The 22,010-nt window shown below is 41.0% G+C and overlaps 1 protein-coding gene across 1 annotated transcript in view; it reads left to right on the top strand.

Annotated features, from left to right (window-relative positions):
• Positions 1 to 22,010, top strand: part of LOC126263324 (uncharacterized) — a 164,298-nt gene that overhangs the window by 88,655 nt on the left and 53,633 nt on the right. The window contains exon 6 of the mRNA XM_049960413.1: positions 3,390 to 3,549. Coding sequence (XP_049816370.1) covers positions 3,390 to 3,549 — 160 coding nt within the window. The remainder of the gene's footprint in view (positions 1 to 3,389; positions 3,550 to 22,010) is intronic.

The following is a 22,010-nucleotide window of genomic DNA, read 5'->3' as shown; positions in this document are numbered from 1 at the left end:
ATGGTTCTTGGTTGATCGTTACGGTCTCCTGTTAGTTGGCGAGGAACTCCGCGGGCACTCACCTTTGAGTACGTCAACTGCTGGACCAGTGTGTCAGCACTACCAACAGAGACGTCCAGTGGTACAGCGAGGCGTCTGATTGTGATCTGTCGATCACTTCGAATGAGAGTGTCCGCATGTTAGAACACTGCAGGAGTCACAGCTGTATACGGCCAGGTGGCATGCGGAGATCAGACATTTTTCTGTGACCTCGTTACGATGATGTCAGACGCCATTGCTATAAATATCTCCGGTGCTCTGTTTTTCGTCAGAAGAAACTCAATTACAGCTCTCTGCGTGGCACGCACTTCCGTTACAGACGACATTTTGACGGGTACGTATAGCGCCGCCACCTATCCCAGCTTCAAAAACTATAGAGGCTAAAGTGGAAATATTTCACGATGTCACACAACAAATACTGCATTTTTTCAACCGAAATTTGCCAAGTAAAAAATGTGTTGCATTATTTATTGAATGCCCCTCGTAATTCAAGCAAAAAAGATGTGGGTTACAAAAAACATTTTCGGTCGATTCTTGAGTATTACTCATCGGTCTGGGACCTTTACCAGATAGGGATAACAGAAAAGATGGAGAAGATCCAAGGAAAAAAGGCGCATTTCGTCATGCGATAGCTTAATCGGCGAGAGAGCGTTAAGGAGATGCTCAAGAAACAGCAGTTGCCACAAGGGACACATTGTGCGTCACGGAGATGTTTATCGTTGAAATTCCGAAAGCGTACATTCCACGAAGAGTCGAAAAATATGTTACTTCCTCCCACATTCCTCTCGCGAAACGATCAAATCTAAAAAATTGGATAAATTAGAACTCATGGTAAGGTTTATCGACAATCATTTCGCGAATCGAACAGGCAAGAGGGGCAGTAAAAGCACTCTCCACCGCGAACCTTAAGGTGGCTGTGGAATACAAATCCAGATGTAGATGTAGTACGTTATAGGGTGATTTCTCCAAACTAGTTTCTGAGATGTTGTTTATAACGGGTGATACGAAGACACATTTGTTAATAGTTTGATTTCTCAATAGAGGAAATCTCTTTTTTGAGTAAGGGTTTCTTGTGCCTAGCGCTTCAAAGACGCCACGAGGACATCGAATATCTAATAATTTATTTTCACATCAGAAGGAGGTCTGCCTTCTAGTTCCTCAGCCGGCCGGGGTGGCCGAGCGGTTCTAGGAGCTACAGTCTGGAACCGCGCGACCGATACGGTCGCAGGTTCGAATCATGCCTCGGGCATGGATGTGTGTGATGTCCTTAGGTTCGTTAGGTTTAAGTAGTTCTAAGTTCTAGGGGACTGATGACCTCAGAAGTTAAGTCCAATAGTGCTCAGAGCCATTTGAAACATTTGAACTTCTAGCTCCTCAAATATATGAATTGAAGCAGGCGATTTTGTACTTACAATGGGACCGAACGAACTTCCCCTCATCGATTTGATTCATGATAACAGGGTGTTTAGTGTACGACTAGAACTTCAACGTATGTAAACAGGAAGACGCAACCCTCGACCGTTTTCGAGAAAATAGTTCTAAATATTAGGCGTACTTATAAACTTTGTATAGTCGCTAGTGTTCAAGGAGTTGCAGTCGAGTGAGTAAACATTTAGTTTCATAGTCGCAACGTATCTGGATCTAATCTCGCTGCCGGTGCCTTTTCTTCATTCGCGCGTAATTCTAACAACATACTTATTATGACTGTGCAAATTGTCAATATTTATTATTTCGTAAACTTTATCCTGAAAAAATAACATTTTTTTCTTAAGGAGGTTCAGTTATATCAGTATAGTCATTTTTCTTATTTATTTATTTTTATCTACATTTGTGACAAGTATAATGTGTAACGTGCGGAACAGCACATGAATCAGGATGATAGTGAACGTAGAAATATAGAAAACAATAATTATTACTACATACAGCAAACGTAATGAATGCCGAATTTTTGAATGTGCATGGTCTTTTCAACGCATTTATTTGGAAACCAAACTTGATTTACATTCATAAAAGGTTCTCGTTCATCTTACAATTTCGTGGCGTACGAAGCATACCATTTGTTATGATTATGTGGGAATGGAAAAAAAAATACCAGCAGCGAGAATCGATCCAATAACCTCTCGTTTATGGAACTATGAGCATACTTGCTGAATGCTTTTGACCATACAAAGTACGAGGGTGAGTCAAATGAAAACCTTAAATTTGTAATAACGAATTGAAATTTCGCGCCGTTATCCTGTAAGTTGGTAAGCGTGCTACAAACAGCGTGCAAAATGGCCTGTAGGTGGCAGCATAGTGCAGATGCACACATACCTTCACAATATCAGTATAAAGATGGCTGCCCCACTTGCGACTTGCACTAGGGAAGAACAGCGTTCTGTTATTCAGTTTTTTCGTAGTGAAGGTGTGAAACCTATTGAAATTCATCGACGAATGAAGGTTCAGTACGGTGATGCATGTTTGTTACAGCAACAAGTGTACGAATAGAGTAGGAAGTTCGCAAATGGTGTGACTTCAAGTGGGAGATGCTCCTCGTCCCGGTCAGGCACAACGAGTTATGACTCCACAGAACATTGCAGCAGTTGAAACCATAGTGAAGGAAAACCGCCGAGTGACACTGAATGACATTGCAGCATGTTTACAGATTAGTCATGGGTCAGCACACCACATTGTGCATGATGTGATACAGTTCCACAAAGTGTGTGCAAGATGGGTGCCACGGCAGCTGACTCCTGAAATGAGAGAACGATGTGTTGATGCTTGTGAAGGGCTTCTTCGGTGCTTCGAAAGAGAAGGTGATAGCTTCCTTGCAAGAATAGTTACTGGGGGGACGAAACCTGGGTTCACTTCCACCAACCGGAAACAAACAAAGCGAGAAGGAAAGGCGCCATTCCTCATCACCAAGTGATTTCCATATGTTTGGACCACTCGAAGACGCAATGGGAAGAAAGAAGCTCTGTTTTGATCAAGATGTACGCCACGCGGTGCATGAGTGGTTGCGCGGACTAACAAAAGAATTTTTTTCCAAAGGAATTTATACTATTTGTAACTGCTGGAGGACTTGCATTGAGTGTGGGGGAGATTATGTTGGAAAGTGATACAGCTTTGTACCACTTCTGCACAATAAATAATATTTAAAAAAATATTTAAGGTTTTCATTTGACTCACCCTCGTATATAAGTACGCGTAAAGTTTTCAAACTCGATTTTCTCGAAAACGGTGCCTTACATATCCTGTCAATATGAACGAATTCGGTGAGAAGTTCGTACGGTCCTCTCGTTAGCTAGGAAGCTTGCAGGTTGTTATACGGTCCTGACACGGAACTAACGTGACGTGTCGTGTTGTTGCAGTCGCCACCGCTGGCGGCGCTGGAGTTCCTGTCGAAGCTGCGGGAGGTGGTGTCGCTGTCCAAGAGCCGGCTGGCGGCGCGGCGGTTCGCGCCCTGCCTCATGCCCATCGCCGAGGGCGAGGACGAGGGGCCGGCGGCCGCAGTGCCCGCGCTGCTCGCAGGTGCGTGCTGTGCAGCCGCTGCCGCGCTGCCTCTCTGTCAACAGCACTCTCCAAAAGCGAGAGTCACACGAAAAAATAGCCAGGCTCTACATCTTCATGACAACTCTACAATGCACACTTAGTGCTAGATATCACTTTCAAACTACACTATAAAATCTCCTTCCTTAGAATGGTTGCCTTGACAAGTTTTTTTTTTTTTTTTTTTTTGTTTTTGTTTTGTAATGTCATATTCTTCGTTCCATTTGTTGGAGCAGACGTCCCACGACACCCGTTCAAGTTCATCGTTGATCCGTTCACTCAGTTTTTATATTACAGAGGACAGCTAACCCTCTGACCGAAAACGCTGAGCTACCATGCCGGCACCGCCTCGGTCACCTGGCCACGGCTCCCGTGAGGCCCAAATTTTCAACCTGTTACGCGCAAGTACCACTTTGGTGGTATATCTGCCGTATAGATTGCGAACTACCCTATTTGACCGTAAATACCAGGACACCTGTGAGCGGGCAGTAATATGTGGTGTGTGCACTTTTCACGTGTATAGCTGATTGAACTGTGCTGGGGACACTTACAGCGAAGTTTCTGAATGTCTGTGGAGGAATGACTGCCATTCTTCCTCAAGAGCCGTAATCATAGAAGGTACTGATGTTTGACGATGGAGTTTGGAGAGAAGTCGACATTTTAACTCATACCTAAGGTGATTCATTTGGTACAGGTCGGGATTCTGCGCAGATAAGTCCATTTCAGGAACGCTGTTGTCCACAAAGCATTGCCTGACACATGCTGCTACGTAACAAGGTGCATTGTCATGCTGATACAATCATCGTATTGAAACCGTCCCCTCATCCCGCATTTTCCGCTTTCGTAAGCACAATAAGGAGACCACCACTTAAACACGAGCCGGAAGTTGTGACCGAGCGGTTGTAGACGCTTCAGTTCAGAACAGCGCGACCTCTACGGTTGCAGGTTCGAGCCCTGCCTGGGGCATGGATGTGTGTGATGTCCTTAGGTTAGTTAGGTTTAAGTAGTTCTAAGCTCTAGGGGACTGATGACCTCAGACGTTAAGTCCCACAGTGCTCAGACCCATTTGAACTTAACCACGAGAAACATCTCCATACCGTAACACTACCTCCTCTGTACTTCGCTGTTGGCACTGCACAAGATGGTAGCAAACGTTTTCCAGTCATTCGCCAAATTCAAATCCTTCCATCAGATTGCCACAGGGTATACCGTGATTCATCACCGCGAAACACTCGTTTCCAGATATCGACTGCCCAGCGGCCTCGCTTAGCTCTGACTAAAGAAATTAGTGGCCTGTGAGGAGCTGCTCGACCGTTGCACCCCTTCCCTTCATAACTCCCTAAGCACAATCATTGAGCTAGCTGTAATGCAGGTAACACTGTGGGACTCATCAGTGACTCCTTCCGCTGATTTGGAAATTTGTGGTTATATCTTATGGGACCAAACTGCTGATGTCATCGGTCCCTAAGCTGACGCACTACTTAATCTAACTTAAACTAACTTACGCTACGGACAACATACACACACACACTCATGCCCGAGGGAGGATCCGAAACTCCGACGGGAGGAGCCGCTCGAACCGTGACAGAACACCCGAGACCGCTCGGCTACCCCGCGTGGCTTCCGCTGATTCTATGCAATTTTTACAACCACCCTCCGTAATGCTCGACCGTCGCCGTCAGCCATTACATTAAGTTTGCTTGGTCTTGCTTTAGCTGTGCTTGTTCCTTCGCGTTTCTCCCTAACAGTCACGTCACCAACACTCAGCTTTGAAAGAGTAGGCATTTCCCTGATGGATTTCTCACTCAGGTGGCAACCAATGACTAGTCGAAGTTACGGTGCTCGCCTGACCGAACCATTCAGCTGTTACTGCTTCTGTGGTCACAACACTATATTCCCCGCGTCCTTTCACACTGGCTGATCAGCCTGTCCTGACGCCTAGTTGCCAATTCTGCACTGCATAGAGGTGTCCAGACACTTTTGATAATATAGTGTACATCTCTAACGTTCTACGCTCTACCCATAAGGAAACATAAACATCTAAATCTTTCCGTACGGGCTCTTACTTCTCTAATTATGTCGCGATGCCCGTTTCTGCATATGTGAGTGGTTGGCAAAAAAACATTTACGCATTCGGTGGAGAAATTTATTCCTTGAAACTTAAAGGTTTCACCACACTGAAATATTCCATTTGCTTTAAGGACTGTCATCTAACTCCCTTATGACGTAAGTAACACTAACTACTTCGTGCAAACGCAGAGCTTTTTGTGTTTCACACGAAATATGTTTTCTGGGTCGCCACTCTTTATGGATCAGTAGACCATTTCCTTCGAGGTATCCTATAAAATTTTAGCATTTTAAGGAAATTTAAAAAGTGTATTGAATAATCGGTATCCCAAGTCGGTTCGATGGTTCAAAAAAATGGCTCTGAGCACTATGGGACTTAACATCTGAGGTCATCAGTCCCCTAGAACTTAGAACTACTTAAACCTAACTAACCTAAGGACATCACACACATCCATGCCCTAGGCAGGATTCGAACCTGCGACCGTAGCGGTCGCGCGGTTCCAAACTGTAGCGCCTAGAACCGCTCGGCTACCCCGGCCGGCCCCCAAATTCTCAACAACCTGCGTTTAAAACTGAGGGAACAATCGTCGCAATGAGAACACTGCTACCGAAATTTGTATAAATCGTGAATTTAGCTTACAGCTAACTACATAATAAGAATTAAGTTTAATTATGCGCTTGTAAACGTTCCAAAGTGAGCATTAGATCATGACACACAAACATTTTTGTATAATAATTGAAATTGAAGGGACGATCAGAAAGTTTCCGTCGAAGGCCACACTGTCCCCTTGCCTACATGTCGATGCTTCTATACCTGCACTGTAGTCACCCTTGGTTGAATATACGCTGCAGCAACGACCTTAGATAGAATTTTTTTGGTATCCTCTTATATAATAGGAAAAAGATAGGTACAGCACGTTTACTCCGCAATTAAAACGTTACAACGTAAAATTTTGAAGCGAATTTTTGTGACACGTCTAGCTCGCACACGAAAGAAAACCGGAAGTTGGAGAAAGACTTTGAATAAAAGTGCAAAATGCGCGGATACTGGAGTTAACTGATTTAGTACAACATCATACACTAGAGTATCAAAGACGAACACTGTTGCATCTGTTTATCCCATTCGAAATGGCGAAAGCGATGCATCCAAGGCATTAGGAAACCATCCTCATGCATAATCATCAACTGCAGCAACAACACATGTAGATGCACAAGGCCCGCTTATCTCTCTCGGTGTGCTCGATAGGAGTGACATCGCCTAAGCAGCCACGCTGGCGTGGACTGTTTCTCAAACCGCACCAATTGCTGATGTTAAGACATTCAGTTCAATTACACTGATATAACCTGCTATGTCATTATTATGACAGTTGACATATTTGTTAAATAAGATTATTCTAACGCCATTCCGAAGACATGACATCAGATTAGAAACCAGTATAACTGCTCTATGCAAAAGCACCTGTACACCAATCGGAACTCAAAGATGGCACATGACTACCATATCGTCATTATGTGCCCTGCCTGGTAAAACAAGTTAAGGACCCAGGAGGAAAGGAGGAAATCAAATGAAACTTCACGTTTGAGAAGGTATGTGAGATTATTTCAAAGATTGCGAATCGAAGTTATAAAGAACTTGCCCGTATGACCCTACTTACCAGCATGGCGTCGCACAACCTCTAACCTAGATGTATGCTCTGATGCGGTTGGGAAAGGTCTCACAAAGCTGTAGCATCTTCTCCTGAGGCAAACTTGGTCACAACCGTTGTAAATAGTCTCTGATATCCTGGATATGGCACGGGGACGGAGTTGATGTCCGAGCTGGTCCCACACACGTTCTGTTGGGGAAGGATCTGGGCATTTTTCTGGCCACGAGAGTACCTTAACATCACGCTGACAGTTCATAGAGATATGTGCCATGAGTAGATAAGTACAGTCCTACGAAAAAATGGTACCACAATACTGTCGCGTGAGGGGTAACACATGAAGACGCAGGTTGTTCGTGATATATTGCATGGGGGCTTAATTAAATGAAATGAAAATAATTTTAATTTTTTGTTTCAGTAACTGTCTGTTCGGTTACGAAGTCTCGTAACGGTTGGCCCTGACTAGTATTATTACGCAATCTGACTGCTAGAACAACAACAAAGAATGAAATGGAAATTTTCATTAACACAATTAATTAATTAAGTCCCCAGCAACTATAAAACCTACGAAATCAAAGCACAGGTATAACTGTTCTGTGTGTGGAAGTATGACTCAACGTACGCATCTGGCACGGTTCTTCTTCAACAACACAAGAAATTTTAAATATCATTTATACTGAATTAATTAAAGAGAATAAAAATACCATAATTACTCAAGAGAACCAGAATTACATTCTAATCCAAGAACACAAGCCAGATGCTTTGTTGACTGAACCTGTAATGACGCATTATTTAAAACATGGAAATAATGAAAAATAAATCAAGTTTCGTTACCTTCATATATTGACCAAAATCACTCTAATCATTACAATATATCTCCACACCGACTCGCTATTACCACATCTCAACAAGAACTTTTCAGTATCACATCTCAGCAAGCACTGCCTACTAGCTCATCTCAACAAACACTCCTCACTACGACATCTCAGCACTGACTACCACGAGTTCTCCCAAAGCACTGCCCACTACGAGTTCTCAATAATCACTGCCAGTGGAGGCGGCGGAACAATGCTCTCTAGCGATCTCTGGCGCTGTGGCTCAGTGTAGCCACCTTTCATATGCCCTTCCTCCACGGCTAGAATTTGATGGTATTTTTGCCAGCATTGGTGGTGAAAATACCACCAAATTCGTCAAAAAAATACAGACAAAAATAAAAGATAATATTAATACGTAAATATTATATAACTAGATAAAATTTTGGCTTTGCACTGACCTTTCAATAACCTATTATATAGAATACAGAAAGCAATACAAATTCTTTCATACATGTGACTTTACATAATAGTTTACACAAGTATTATGTGGTTAAACAATTCAATCAATAGCGTCAGCAATGACGAATATGTGCAGGTAAGAGTCTCATAACTTTTCACAACCAGTAATACACAAAAAATCAGTTTATACAAATATTCACATAAACGCTTTCCATAGCTCAAGAATAAGCAGTTGACAGTTCCAGCAGTAGCACCCAGCAATGGTCAACAGGTGCAAAAACCAACAAGTAACATTTTTTCAATAGAAACAGTCCATCAGTGGCACCCAGTAATGTTGAATAGGTGCAGACACCAACAAGTAACACCATTTCAGTATAAGCAGTTCCATTAGTGGCACCAGCAATGTTGAGCAGGTGCACACAGCAACAGGTGACATCTTTTCAGTAGAAGCAGTCCATCAGTGGCACCCAGCAATGTTGAGCAGGTGCAGACACCAACAAGTAACACCATTTCAGTAGAAGCAGTCCATCAGTGGCACCCAGCAATGTTGAGCAGGTGCAGACACCAACAAGTAACACCATTTCAGTAGAAGCAGTCCATCAGTGGCACCCAGTAATGCTGACCAGGTGCAGACAGCAAGAAGCAACATCATTTCAGTAGAAGCAGTCCATCAGTGGCACCCAGCAATGTTGAGCAGGTGCAGACACCAACAAGTAACACCATTTCAGTAGAAGCAGTCCATCAGTGGCACCCAGTAATGTTGACCAGGTGCAGACAGCAAGAAGCAACATCATTTCAGTAGAAGCAGTCCATCAGTGGTACCCAGCAATGTTGAGCAGGTACACACAGCAACAAGTCACATTTCTCAGCAGAAGCAGTTCCATAAAATTCAGTATCACTGATCACACTGTTCATCAGAGTTTATAAGCAGAAATTAAACATGTCCTAGTGGCACCAATCATGTAGAAAAGGTACAAGTAACAGTCCATAATTTTTACAATCACTGATCACACAGTTCATCAGCAGAAATTAAACATGACTAAATGTCACACATCATGTTGAAAAGTGCAGCACCATCACTAATCAGACAGTTCAGGCATGAACAATAGTTTGAATACACATACAATGCTTTTACACTAAACATACAAATCATAACAAACACACAAATGATATCAGATAATTGTCCTATTAACTATTACAATACACAAATACCAGTAAACCTATAATATTTATGGGTGTCAGTGCAAGCCACTACTAACAAATAAAATAATATTTAGGAGATAGGTGGTTAGGATTAGGAAAGGAAAACACACAAAACACACTCACTCATCTTTCATCCACATTAGTGCTACTGTGTAATTGAATAGTGTTAACTGTGTAAAGGCAATTCTGTCAAAATTTTATGTTCATCATGTGTATCAAGTAGTAGTGGCAGCAATGTATAACAGTCAATAATAGTTAAGTCAACGTCATAGTCATCATGTCAAGACCAATGTTTGCCAAGCCAGATCAAAATGTACGGTTGCTGAACAACTGTCAGTGAGCCAAGATATGCAAATCCTTCCTCTCTCAAAAAAAAGTATGTACTGCTTATTGATATAACAAAGTGTGTGTGTGTAGGCAATCTTCCTTCTACTTGAGTGTTCTAGTCTGCCATCTTCATCCTCCTTGTTCCATATAGACGAACAAGAAAAATATGCTCCTCACTTACTTTACCTCTTATCCACCAAAACTCCAATAATCATCATCATCACTTAATCTTAATACTTCAATAATACCTCTTACGTCTACATATAAACCTCAGCACCAATATCATTTCACTTTCATAACAACTCTTTCCTCTAGTCAGTCTCTTCGAACAAGTACAGACAAAATCCTAGTGCAACTTCAATTCATCATCCCATACAATCCGAAGACACAATGTCAATACACAACCTCTCGTGTAATCCATCTGATCCAAATCTGCTACTCATTATAAATTATAAGATACATTTTGTTTACCTTGTCCATCATTAAATAAAAGAAATGCGTACATGACCTCTAACAGACTTAGTTCGAATAACTCTCAGTAATTAATTACGATTACGGAGTGTGAATGATCATAATATTTCACAGTGTGTACACCACTTCAAGAATCATGGCAGAAGCAAACATGTGGAGTATTTCTTGTGTCAAGTGTCACTTCCTATTTCAATTGCTTACGAAGAATGCAGTGTAATAACTGTCAATGGTCTAAACCTAGTGTTGGTATGTCACGTCGTTAGCTTCCTTCCTATTAGCATAAATTTATACAGCTTCCATAAAACCTCCAGCTCATGTGACTTCTATGAAGTTTCTTGTACTAATGTCGTTCGTCGAATTATAGCAGTTCATTTTCCTATCTTAAAAATATAAGGCACTGAGCGTAAGCAAAACATGCAATAGCGAGTAAATATACCAGTAGAGAACAGAATGTCAACAAGTGGATGCAGCACAATCCCTACAACGAGGCTCTGCCAAGCAAACAATCTATAATTAATACCACAGTGTAACCTAAACTCTATGTTCGTACACAGTATATCAGCATTTCTATATTCTAAATTGAAGAGTAGTTATGACAACAAAACAGAAGTGTGTAAATATGCAATCCATACGCACAGCAGCAAACACATATCTTACGTAATAAACAAGTCATTAGCATCATATCAGCATAAGCAAATAAATGTTCATATGTAATCTTAATAAGTAAACATGAAGGCGCAAGCAGATAAATCACAAAGTATAACTTACATACGTAACCATATCAGCACAATTAATCAGGTGACAATTAAAATGTAAATAAATAAGCACAGCAGGCACATAATTAAAAAATATGACATCAGTGAAAAAGCATAGCAGCCAAGCGATGCATAATATACACAAGTAATAACATTGTTCATTAATCAATAATTGTCAAAATCAGCAAATGTGCACAAGCACGTCGCTTCACAAGTAAATTCATAGAACATGAAATTAGCACAAAGTATGAATCACGTAATCGCGAGCAGCAAATTACGTCTAAAGTACGTACCTAAGTGGAATTATGTTACCTGAAAAATAAACTCAATTAATCGTTACCTTTTTGGTTTTTTTACTTCTTTTTTTTTCGAAATTATATTCTTCCTGAAATTTTCTCCATAGCAAGTCGTCTTAACGTCGGACACGCACAGAATTTACCTGAAGGTCTTAAATATTTTACACAACCGTATCCTGAAAAATACTGAACGTTAATAACATAATTTATAAAGTAACCATAGCTTTATACAGAATTTAGTCGGAGAAATTAGACTGTGTATTTGTTTACGGCTGTCAGTGCATTCGCACCGAGCGCTCGATCAGCTGTAGGCGCGTGACGTAGGAAGTAATTGTTTGCGGTCAACGACAGCCTTGTGCGCCGCGCAGACTTGACTGTTGCTTTGAGTATGTGCCGCCGCCGGAACACGGCGCGGTATCCTTGCATTCTCCGCATGTTTACGTATAACTGTTGGTTTTTCAAAAGTATGTCATTCCACAAAAATTTTAATGTTAGATATGTGATGTATTCCCTTAGAGCGCCGAGATTTAATAGTTTCTACTTCAACAGTGTTATCATGAATAATTTTGCGAATTCTGTATGGACCGTTATAAAGCAGAAAAAATTTGCGACACAAGCCTTTTCCTTTATGAGACAAACGATGAGACTTAATTAACACCTTTTGACCAACTGACAAAGTTTTTAAACGACCAGGACGTTTAGCTGATTTCTCTCTTCTTGCAGCCGCAGACGCAATATTTCGTAGAGCCAGGTTGACAACTTCAGAATGCCGCAGTTTCCGTGAAGGTGGAAAAGGAACGATTTCAGAAATGCGATTTGTTGGTACTTTATTTTTTAATATCAATAGAGGCGGTAAAGAAGTTGAGTCATTAGGAAGTTCATTCAGAATGTTTTGAAAAATATGAAGATACTGATCCCAAGTTCTGTGATTCTGATGACAATAAAGACGGCACAATTTATTGATTTCCTTCATCCATCTCTCTGAAGCATTAGATTGAGGGTGAAAAAGCGAAATAAAAATTGGTTTAATCTTACGACGCCGTAGAGTACGAAGCCAAATTTTAGAGCGAAACTGTGATCCATTATCTGATATAACCTTATCAACATGACCCACTTCTTTAAGAAAATGTTTGATGAAAGCGTTAGATACTGAACGAGCTGTTGCCTTGCGTAAAGGTGTAAAACACACATATTTTGATGTCAATTCCACTGCTACGAAAATGTACGCAAAACCATTAGTAGAACGAACCACTGGACCGAACAAATCGACTGCAGCCATCTCCTTTAATTTCGCTGGAATGATAGGAAACAACGGTGCTCTGTGAGAAACAGTTGGCGGCTTAGCCTGTTGACATAATTTGCATTTGGCAAGAACAGATCGAATACGTTTTTCCATATTACTGAAGTAGCAATTTTCTCGCAATTTATGAAAGCATTTTCTGGGACCAAAGTGCGCATAACTGAAATGTGTGTACCAAATCAATTTATTGACCCACTCATCAGGAATACAAACTAACCAAACAGAGTTGTCGACCGATTTTCGTTTGAAAAGAATGTCATTGCGAACTAAATAATACTGTCTGATCGCTACGCTTTCCTTTCTCCTCCACTTCTCCTTAATGTCCTTCCAGATTGGATCCTTATTTTGCTCCTTAGCGATGTCCTGGAGCGAAGATGAAATAAAGTTCTCAAACGCAACACCTTGAATGTACATCAAACAATAATGGTTTTCTTTGCAGCCCTCTTCAGCACTTTGTTTCAAACCCATAGGTGCACGTGATAAAGCATCAGCAACAATATTTGAAGATCCCTGTATGTAAACAATACTAAAATCAAATTCCTGTAGATACAGCGCCCATCGTGACAATCTGCCATGAGTTAATTTTGTCGACATAAGAAATTCCAAAGCTCGGTGATCAGTGTAAACCTTAGTATGTCTACCAAACAAAAATGTGCGAAATTTTGTGAAAGCCCAAACAACAGCCAAAGCTTCAAGTTCCGTAATCGAATAATTCTTTTCGGATTTATAGAGAACACGACTTCCAAATGCAATAGTCTTCTGTACTACAACGCCGTTTTCTTCTATCTCTTGAAATAAGTGTGCACCTAGGCCCTTGTATGATGAGTCCGTCGCCAAACAAAAATCTTTAGATAAATCCGGATGTGAAAGAAGTGGAGCAGCAACTAAAGCATCACGAAGTTGTTCAAATTCTGACTGAGCTTCTTCATCCCAACACCAGTTAGATTTCTTTCCAGATAGTTCACATAAACGAGGTGTGGCCAAATTGTCCAATCTAACAAAGCGTCTAAGAAAATTACAAACACCAAGGAAACTACGAACATCACGTTTTGTGGTAGGAACAGCATAATTACGAATTGCGTCTAGCTTCTCTGGATCAGGGAGAATACCTTCTGTAGAAATAATGTGACCGAGAAATTTCACCTGAGAACGACCAAATTCAGATTTTTCTAAGTTCACAGTAATGCCAACTCTTGCAAAAATACGTAATAATGAATCCAAAATTTTGTTGTGTTCACTCCAAGAACGTTTAGCAATAAGAATGTCGTCAACATATGAAGTAATATTGTCACGAATATAAACAGGTAAAATTTCATTTAAACTACGAATGAATGCTGCAGAAGATACAGTAAGTCCAAACGGCAATTTCCGAAACTGGTAACAGTTACCAAAGGCTAAAAAGGCAGTATATTTTCTACAATCAGGGTGGAGTTCTATTTGCCAAAAACTTGCGCGCATATCAATCGTGGATAAAACTTTAATTCCATGGAAATGTTGAAGAAGTTCATCTAAATTTTGTGGACGGTCAGTTTCAGGAATAATAATATTATTTATCTGTCTGGAATCCAGAACCAAACGAATTGACCCATCCTTTTTAAGAACAACGTGTAATGGGCTGGTATAAGGGCTGACTGCTGGCTCAATAATGCCCTGATCTAACATGTATTGAAGTTCATTCTTAACCTTGTCTCTGTAACCCAAAGGAATAGCGTACGTTTTTCCGCGAAATGGTGTGTGTTCTTTTACTTTAAATAAATATTGTAAGCCTTGTATAGTTCCTGTGTGATGACTAAACACTGTAGCATGTGAAGTCAAAATATGGTGCAGCTCTTCTCTTGCAACGTCATCTGGCACTTCAGCTTTTTTAACCTTTTCATTAATTAATTCTTCGCTACTAATTATATCCTCCATCGCGTCTCTGTATCTATTGTCATTGTCATGAATAAACACACTGTCGTCATAATGATCAACGAAAACATCAGAAGTAAGAAACCTTAAACATTTTGTATCTGATTCAGATCTTGCTAAACACTCGAAAAATTTCAAACATTTCGGCATTCCGGCAACAGTCAAATTCACACTTCCTTCTTTAAAGTTCAAAATTGCCTTATGTGTGTTAAGAAACTCCATACCTAATATAATCTGTGTACTGAGTAATGGAACAATAATAAAATTAGCAGACAATTCGTATCCTTGACAAATGAAATTTAGGTTGGTCTGTTGTTTGACTTCCACACCTTTTCCAGAAATCGCTCCTCGAATTGTAGTTTTAGAAATAGGTAACACAGGACAGGCAATAGTTCTTTCACATATACGAAAAACTGATTCACTAATGACGTTCAATGGGCTCCCAGAATCTAAAACTGCAGTGAACTTATTCTTACCCACACATACTTCAATAACAGGATGTAAAAATGCGTCTACATTATTTTCCTTTTCGCCTAGCAAAATGTCTCTCATATCTTCCAGGCGTACGTAGTGTAAAGTTGTAGTGTCATTACTTTCTGAACCGTCTATATTGCTGCCAGAAGCCGAAGCTGCTAGTCATTGTCGATTGTTTGCGTCACGTCTTTGATTATTTCCGACATTTCGCGGATCAATTTCTACTATTTCCACTTGTCTCTCTGAATTTCTGTCACGCGGAGGATGCCAATTGGGTCCTTCCTGTCTGTTAGATGCAAATTCTTGGTTGTGTCTGTTATTAAAATTTCTGTTTTCCTGTCTGTCTGCATAACTACTTCTTGTATAATTTCGACTGTCACTTCTGAAATTATTGTTGTATCTACTACCCTGGTTATTTCTGTAGTAAGAATTTCTATTATTGTATGAATAATTTCTGACTTGATGATACCGATTACTGTTTCCGTATGATTGATCATTCCGGTACGAATTACCGTTGTTATAATTGTCTGTGTAATCTCTGTTAGAACGTCTGTTATTGTCATAAGGCTGGTATCTATTGTCCTGTCTGTTACGTCTGTCATTCTCAAAATTACCCATATAACGCCCATTCCGATCACTATCCCTTTTCTCTGAAAATCTATCGTAATTACTGTTACTGAAAAAGTTACAAGAAGTCCCGTCGTCGTTGTCATACTCAAGTTCTTGTAACAAAGTCTTAAAAGTCTCAATGTCGTCTTTACATCTTCCAGCTAAAGCAATTTGTCTTATGGATTGTGGCAGCTTAGTTAAACAAATGCGAATTAATTCAGTCGGGCTGTAAGGGTTGGAAAGGAACTGATTCTTTCGAATCATGTCTTCAAAATATTCTGCTGGTGTGCGGAACTCAGACTGTTTGAAATTACGCTGCATAATAAGACTGTGTTTGACTCTGTCTTGCGTGTTTTCGGACCAATATGCCGATAGAAATGCATGATAAAAATCATTCAGATTATTACACTCTCTAATGAGTGCACGCATCCGCGTCGCCGGTTCGTTTTCTAAATATCCACACATAAATTCCAGTTTGTGACTTAGTGGCCAATTTGGTGGGAGTGCATACATAAATTGATCTAACCATGCACATGGATGTATGTCATTCTTAGAATTACGGAAGATCTTAAATTTCCGAACAGTCAAAAAGTGTTTATAGTCAAAGTTTTCGCCTCGTGGCGACAAAGACCTACCGCGTCTGTCCCAGTTTGAATGTCGATTATTGTCAAGTTCGCGCGCCTGGCGCTCTCTTGTTGCGTCCCGTAAATGAAACAAATTATCTTCTTCAAAGCCCTCTGCTATCTGTGATTCTAAATTTCTTCTGCTGTCTTTTCCTACGATTTCGCCTTCAACTTGTTTGACTTGCTTCCGTAATGCCTCAACTTCCCTTTTAACGCGTTCATTAAACTTTCCCTGATTTTCAACATGCTTATTTATGTTCTGGTACTCTTCAGTGTCCGCAAATGGCAATGGAGCCGTATCATCAGAATCTCTGTCCCCATGTAAACTAAGATTTGTCAATTTATCTGAAATTTCCTCAACTCTTTCCGATAAGTCACCTATTTTTTCTTTCTGTTTATTTACGTCTTCCGTAAGTGTCGCGACTCGGGTTTCAGTGTTGACACATTTGGTAGTTAACTGTTCATATTGTTGTGTTAGATTATTTATTCTGTCATTTGGTACGGATTCCTCGATTCTCTCAAATATTTCTTCCTTATCGTGTGCACGTTGTAAATTTAACTCTGAAAATTTTTGTACTATCACGCGATCTCTTTCTTCCTGTTCTCTATCTTGTTCCCTTTGTCTAATCTCCACTGCAATTAATCTATTATTGTGAGAATTCAAAATCGGTTGTACTTCTTCTCTAATTTCTTTCTTTAATTCATCTTTCATACTTTTGAAACATGTCCCTATTCGTAAATCTAACCGTGTTTCCAAAGTTCCCATCTCTGTTTTTAATTCAGATCCAAACCGTGTTTCCATTGTTCCCATATCATTTTTTAATTCAGATCGTAAAGTTCCCATCTCTGTTTTAAATTCAGATCGTATCTGTGATCCCAGTGAGTGTAACCGTGTTTCCATTGTTTCCCTATTTGTTTTTAAGTCAGATCCCAAATTTAATATTGCACTCATCAACTGCTCCATATCTTCTGTCGTTAATCTCGTATTCTGGAAATTTTTTGATTGCGAAACATTTTGAAATGGTTCCGGACTACTTACTCGACTTATTACATTGTTTTCCACTTCATTATTCATGATACTGTTTTCCTCTGTTGGCGAGTTCGCCATGTTAACAATTTCGTCATTCTCACTATCCATCATTTTCACCTTTTTCATCGAACGCGTAATCATTTACAAAACATACAAAACTCGTCACTATATCAAAATTACACACAATGACACTTTATCTCCAACAATACCATTCACACGAAATGTTTCCCTCAAACACGATTAATCGAACAATTGAAATGATTGCACTAATTGTCAAACCCGTAGACAAGACAACAGAAATGAAATTTTGCAAAAGAAAATACCATTAGAAGAATGACAATTACCAAATCTACACATGCAATATAGACTACAATTACTAAACTACAAATTACTACAACAATCCTACTGTCTACTATTTCTACAATCAGAAGAATTCCAAGGGACGATCCGAAGCAGCGGTCGCCACGTGCATGGGGGCTTAATTAAATGAAATGAAAATAATTTTAATTTTTTGTTTCAGTAACTGTCTGTTCGGTTACGAAGTCTCGTAACGGTTGGCCCTGACTAGTATTATTACGCAATCTGATTGCTAGAACAACAACAAAGAATGAAATGGAAATTTTCATTAACACAATTAATTAATTAAGTCCCCAGCAACTATAAAACCTACGAAATCAAAGCACAAGTATAACTGTTCTGTGTGTGGAAGTATGACTCAACGTACGCATCTGGCACGGTTCTTCTTCAACAACACAAGAAATTTTAAATATCATTTATACTGAATTAATTAAAGAGAATAAAAATACCATAATTACTCAAGAGAACCAGAATTACATTCTAATCCAAGAACACAAGCCAGATGCTTTGTTGACTGAACCTGTAATGACGCATTATTTAAAACATGGAAATAATGAAAAATAAATCAAGTTTCGTTACCTTCATATATTGACCAAAATCACTCTAATCATTACAATATATCTCCACACCGACTCGCTATTACCACATCTCAACAAGAACTTTTCAGTATCACATCTCAGCAAGCACTGCCAACTAGCTCATCTCAACAAACACTCCTTACTACGACATCTCAGCACTGACTACCACGAGTTCTCCCAAAGCACTGCCCACTACGAGTTCTCAATAATCACTGCCAGTGGAGGCGGCGGAACAATGCTCTCTAGCGATCTCTGGCGCTGTGACTCAGTGTAGCCACCTTTCAATATCGTTATGCTGCCTGTGTACCACTTATTAGCACCCGTGATGCCCTACACCAGGGCTTAACAACTGGCCGGTTTTGAGCGCGAGTACTCGCGTCTGCTCAGGCACGTGCTCGCGAGCAGCTGCAAGGTCGCGGAGTACGGTGGGAGGGGAGGGAGGGGAAATGCGCGCGCACGTTTGAATAGGGCCGCAGCGTGCCTATTGAATTCGCGCCGACTGTGTAACGTTTAAAGTACTACGATCAGCTCTTAACAGTCACTTTGCTGGTTAAGAATCATGTGCAGTCGCCGTTGTGTAACCCCAACCATGCTTTCGCAGTTCAACCCCCATTGGGAGGAATTGTATCTGTTTACTGAAAAAGATGGTGTTGCAAAATGTTTAGTATGTCACAAAACGCTGAATTCTTTTACGAAATTTAATTTGTAGCGACATTATATGTCGTACCACGCGAAAGACTATGGACGTGGAAAATGTGATTGACCAGATCGTGCACAGGAAGTTATTAAACATGAAAGGAAGCTATCCGAAGAAGATCTGGACGACGAAGAGAAATCAACTGAGGCAGCTCTCAGAATGGGTTACAAAATTGCTTTGATTTTAGCAAAATCCCTGCGCCCCTTAACTGATGGCGATTTAATAAAAGAATGTTTGGTAGTTGCAGCGGAACATTTGTGTCCATCTCAAGTTGAATAGTTTCGGATTGTGCCATTATCTAACATGACCATTATGCGTCGCATACAGGACATGGCAGACGACGTCCAGAGCCAGCTTGCAAATATCTGTTAAGATTTTAAGGCGTATTCTCTAGCTCTGGACGAAAGTGTTGATATCACTGGAACAGCACAGCTTGCCATATTTATTAGAGGTGTTAACAGAGATCTTCAGGTGAGGGAGGAGCTCCTCGATGTAGTAGCCGTGAAGAACACTACAACCGGAGGTGATATTTTAAGTAGTGTTGAAGAAAGTGTTGAAAATATAGGATTGTCGTGGAATTCTTTAGTTTCAGTGTCTACAGATGGTAGAGGCATACACTAAGCTAATAAAATTATGTGGCACGTGTACATTCTCATTTATTTGTTTCATTTGTTGCAGTAATAATTCGTGAGTGATATCCCTTCAGGTGGCCGCGGATTTACATTGACTGGCGGCAGCTGTTGTGTACCCCACGTGACTCTCCCCACTCTCCGCTCTGGTCCGGCAGTGGGGGTAGCGTGCTCGCGCTGCTCCGTGCTCGCGCCTTGTTGCTCACAGCTTGCTCCGCGAGCACGTATGTTGTGAAGCCCTGCCCTACACGATGGTGTCTCACACCATTGTGCCAGGACTGCCTCTCCAAAACACTGGAAAAATGGGACTTTTCCTCATATCCCTACCATACTAGCCGACGATGATCATCCGGAGTAGTACAGAACCGCAATTCATCTCTAAACACAATGCGTCGCCATTCTTTGGCAGTCTTCGACCATTGATGCGGGATGACGCAGAATGTTGTAGTGAGTCCATTAGTTGTTCTCGGATGGCAGACGCAGACATGAAGGAGCTACGATGTGCAGTGCATTCCCCGACAACGAAAGGAGTGCGGGGAACGGAAATTCATCAGAGAATGGCACAAGTGTATGAAGAGCATTGCCTGTTCGTTGCAAGGGTCAAGGCGTGGCACAAGCGATTCAAGGAAGGACGGATGTCGTTAGCCGACGATGCACGATCTGGAACGCCACATCGCATTATCGATACCATTGTCCAGTAGGTGGTGCGGTCATTATTGAGGACCGCGGAGTTGCAGTGGCAACCATTACCCCAGCAATCGCACTGACAAGGGAACCTCCCCATTGCACCCCCCTGAGATTTAGTTATAAGTTGGCACAGCGGATAGGCCTTGAAAAACTGAACACAGATCAATCGAGAAAACAGGAAGAAGTTGTGTGGAACTATCAAACAAAATATGCAAAATATACAAACTGATTAGTCCATGCGCAAGATAGGCAACATTAAGGATACTGTGAGCTCAGGAGCGCCGTGGTCCTGTGGTTAGCGTGAGCAACTGCGGAAAGAGAGGTCCTTTGTTCAAGTCTTCCCTCGAGTGAAAAGTTTAATTTTTTATTTTCAGTTTATGTGACAAACTCGTATGTTTTCATCACTTTTTTGGGAGTGATTATCACATCCACAAGAAAACCTAAATCAGGCAAGGTAGAAGAATCTCTTTACTCATTCGCCAAGTGTACAAGTTAGGTGGGTCGACAACATATTCTTGTCATGTGACGCACATGCCGTCACCAGTGTCGTATAGAATATATCGGACGTGTTTTCCTGTGGAGGAGACACGAAACTTATTACAGTGAACAGAGACGTCAATGAACGAACGGACAGATCATAACTTTGCGAAAATAAAGAAAGCAAACTTTTCACTCGAGGGAAGACTTGAACCGAGGACCTCTCGGTCCGCAGCTGCTCACGCTAACCACAGGACCACGGCGCTCCTGAGCTAATACTGTCCTTGATGTTGCCTAAGTTGAACATGGACTACTCAGTTTGCATATTTTGCTTATTTTTTTCATAGTTCCACACAACTTCTTCCTGTTTTCTCGATTGATCTGTGTTCAGTTTTTCAAGGCCTATCCACTGTGCCAATTTATAACTAAATCTGAGGGGGGTGCGATGGGGAGGTTCCCTTGTGAGTGTCGGAATTGCAAGGGACGATCAGTGCTCTCCGTACATTTGTACCAGTCTTCGATGAATTTATGTTCCTCGCACTCCTTCCGCTGCAAGAAAATGCGTTGCACACCTTTGCTCGTCTATCAATCCCTCCATTCTTCTGTTTGCAACACGACTGAGTGCACTGGACTATTGATGCGTGCAGGTGCTCCGTTTGTCGTCACGTGGGTGTGCGCCCATGTCCCTCTAGCGATGAATTCGAGGCCTCATCGCTCTTACAGGGACCAGACTTCCTGCCTTAGGCAATGGCTTTACGATACGTTCAGTGGTTTTCATTTTACAACTCCCGGCTCATTTCTTTTTGAATGACCTAATATGTCCCTTCTGCAACAGCTGACGGGGTTATGCTATTCCACTGCGCATGCAGTACCACCATTCCTCTGTTCAAGCTGTGATTACTGCTTTTATTAGTTCAAAATTGTATCTTCGGTTAATCTTACATAAATCCAAATTCAAAATGATTTACTCAGCCACAAAAAATACTTAGAAAACGTTGCACCCGTTCGCAAACTGCGAGGGGCGTTCAATTAGTACGT

The sequence above is a fragment of the Schistocerca nitens genome, chromosome 6, assembly GCF_023898315.1.
Source record: "Schistocerca nitens isolate TAMUIC-IGC-003100 chromosome 6, iqSchNite1.1, whole genome shotgun sequence".
NCBI classification, from domain to species: Eukaryota; Metazoa; Arthropoda; class Insecta; order Orthoptera; family Acrididae; genus Schistocerca; species Schistocerca nitens.
Note: the sequence above shows the minus strand (reverse complement) of the source record. Positions and strands in the feature narration are given on the sequence as shown.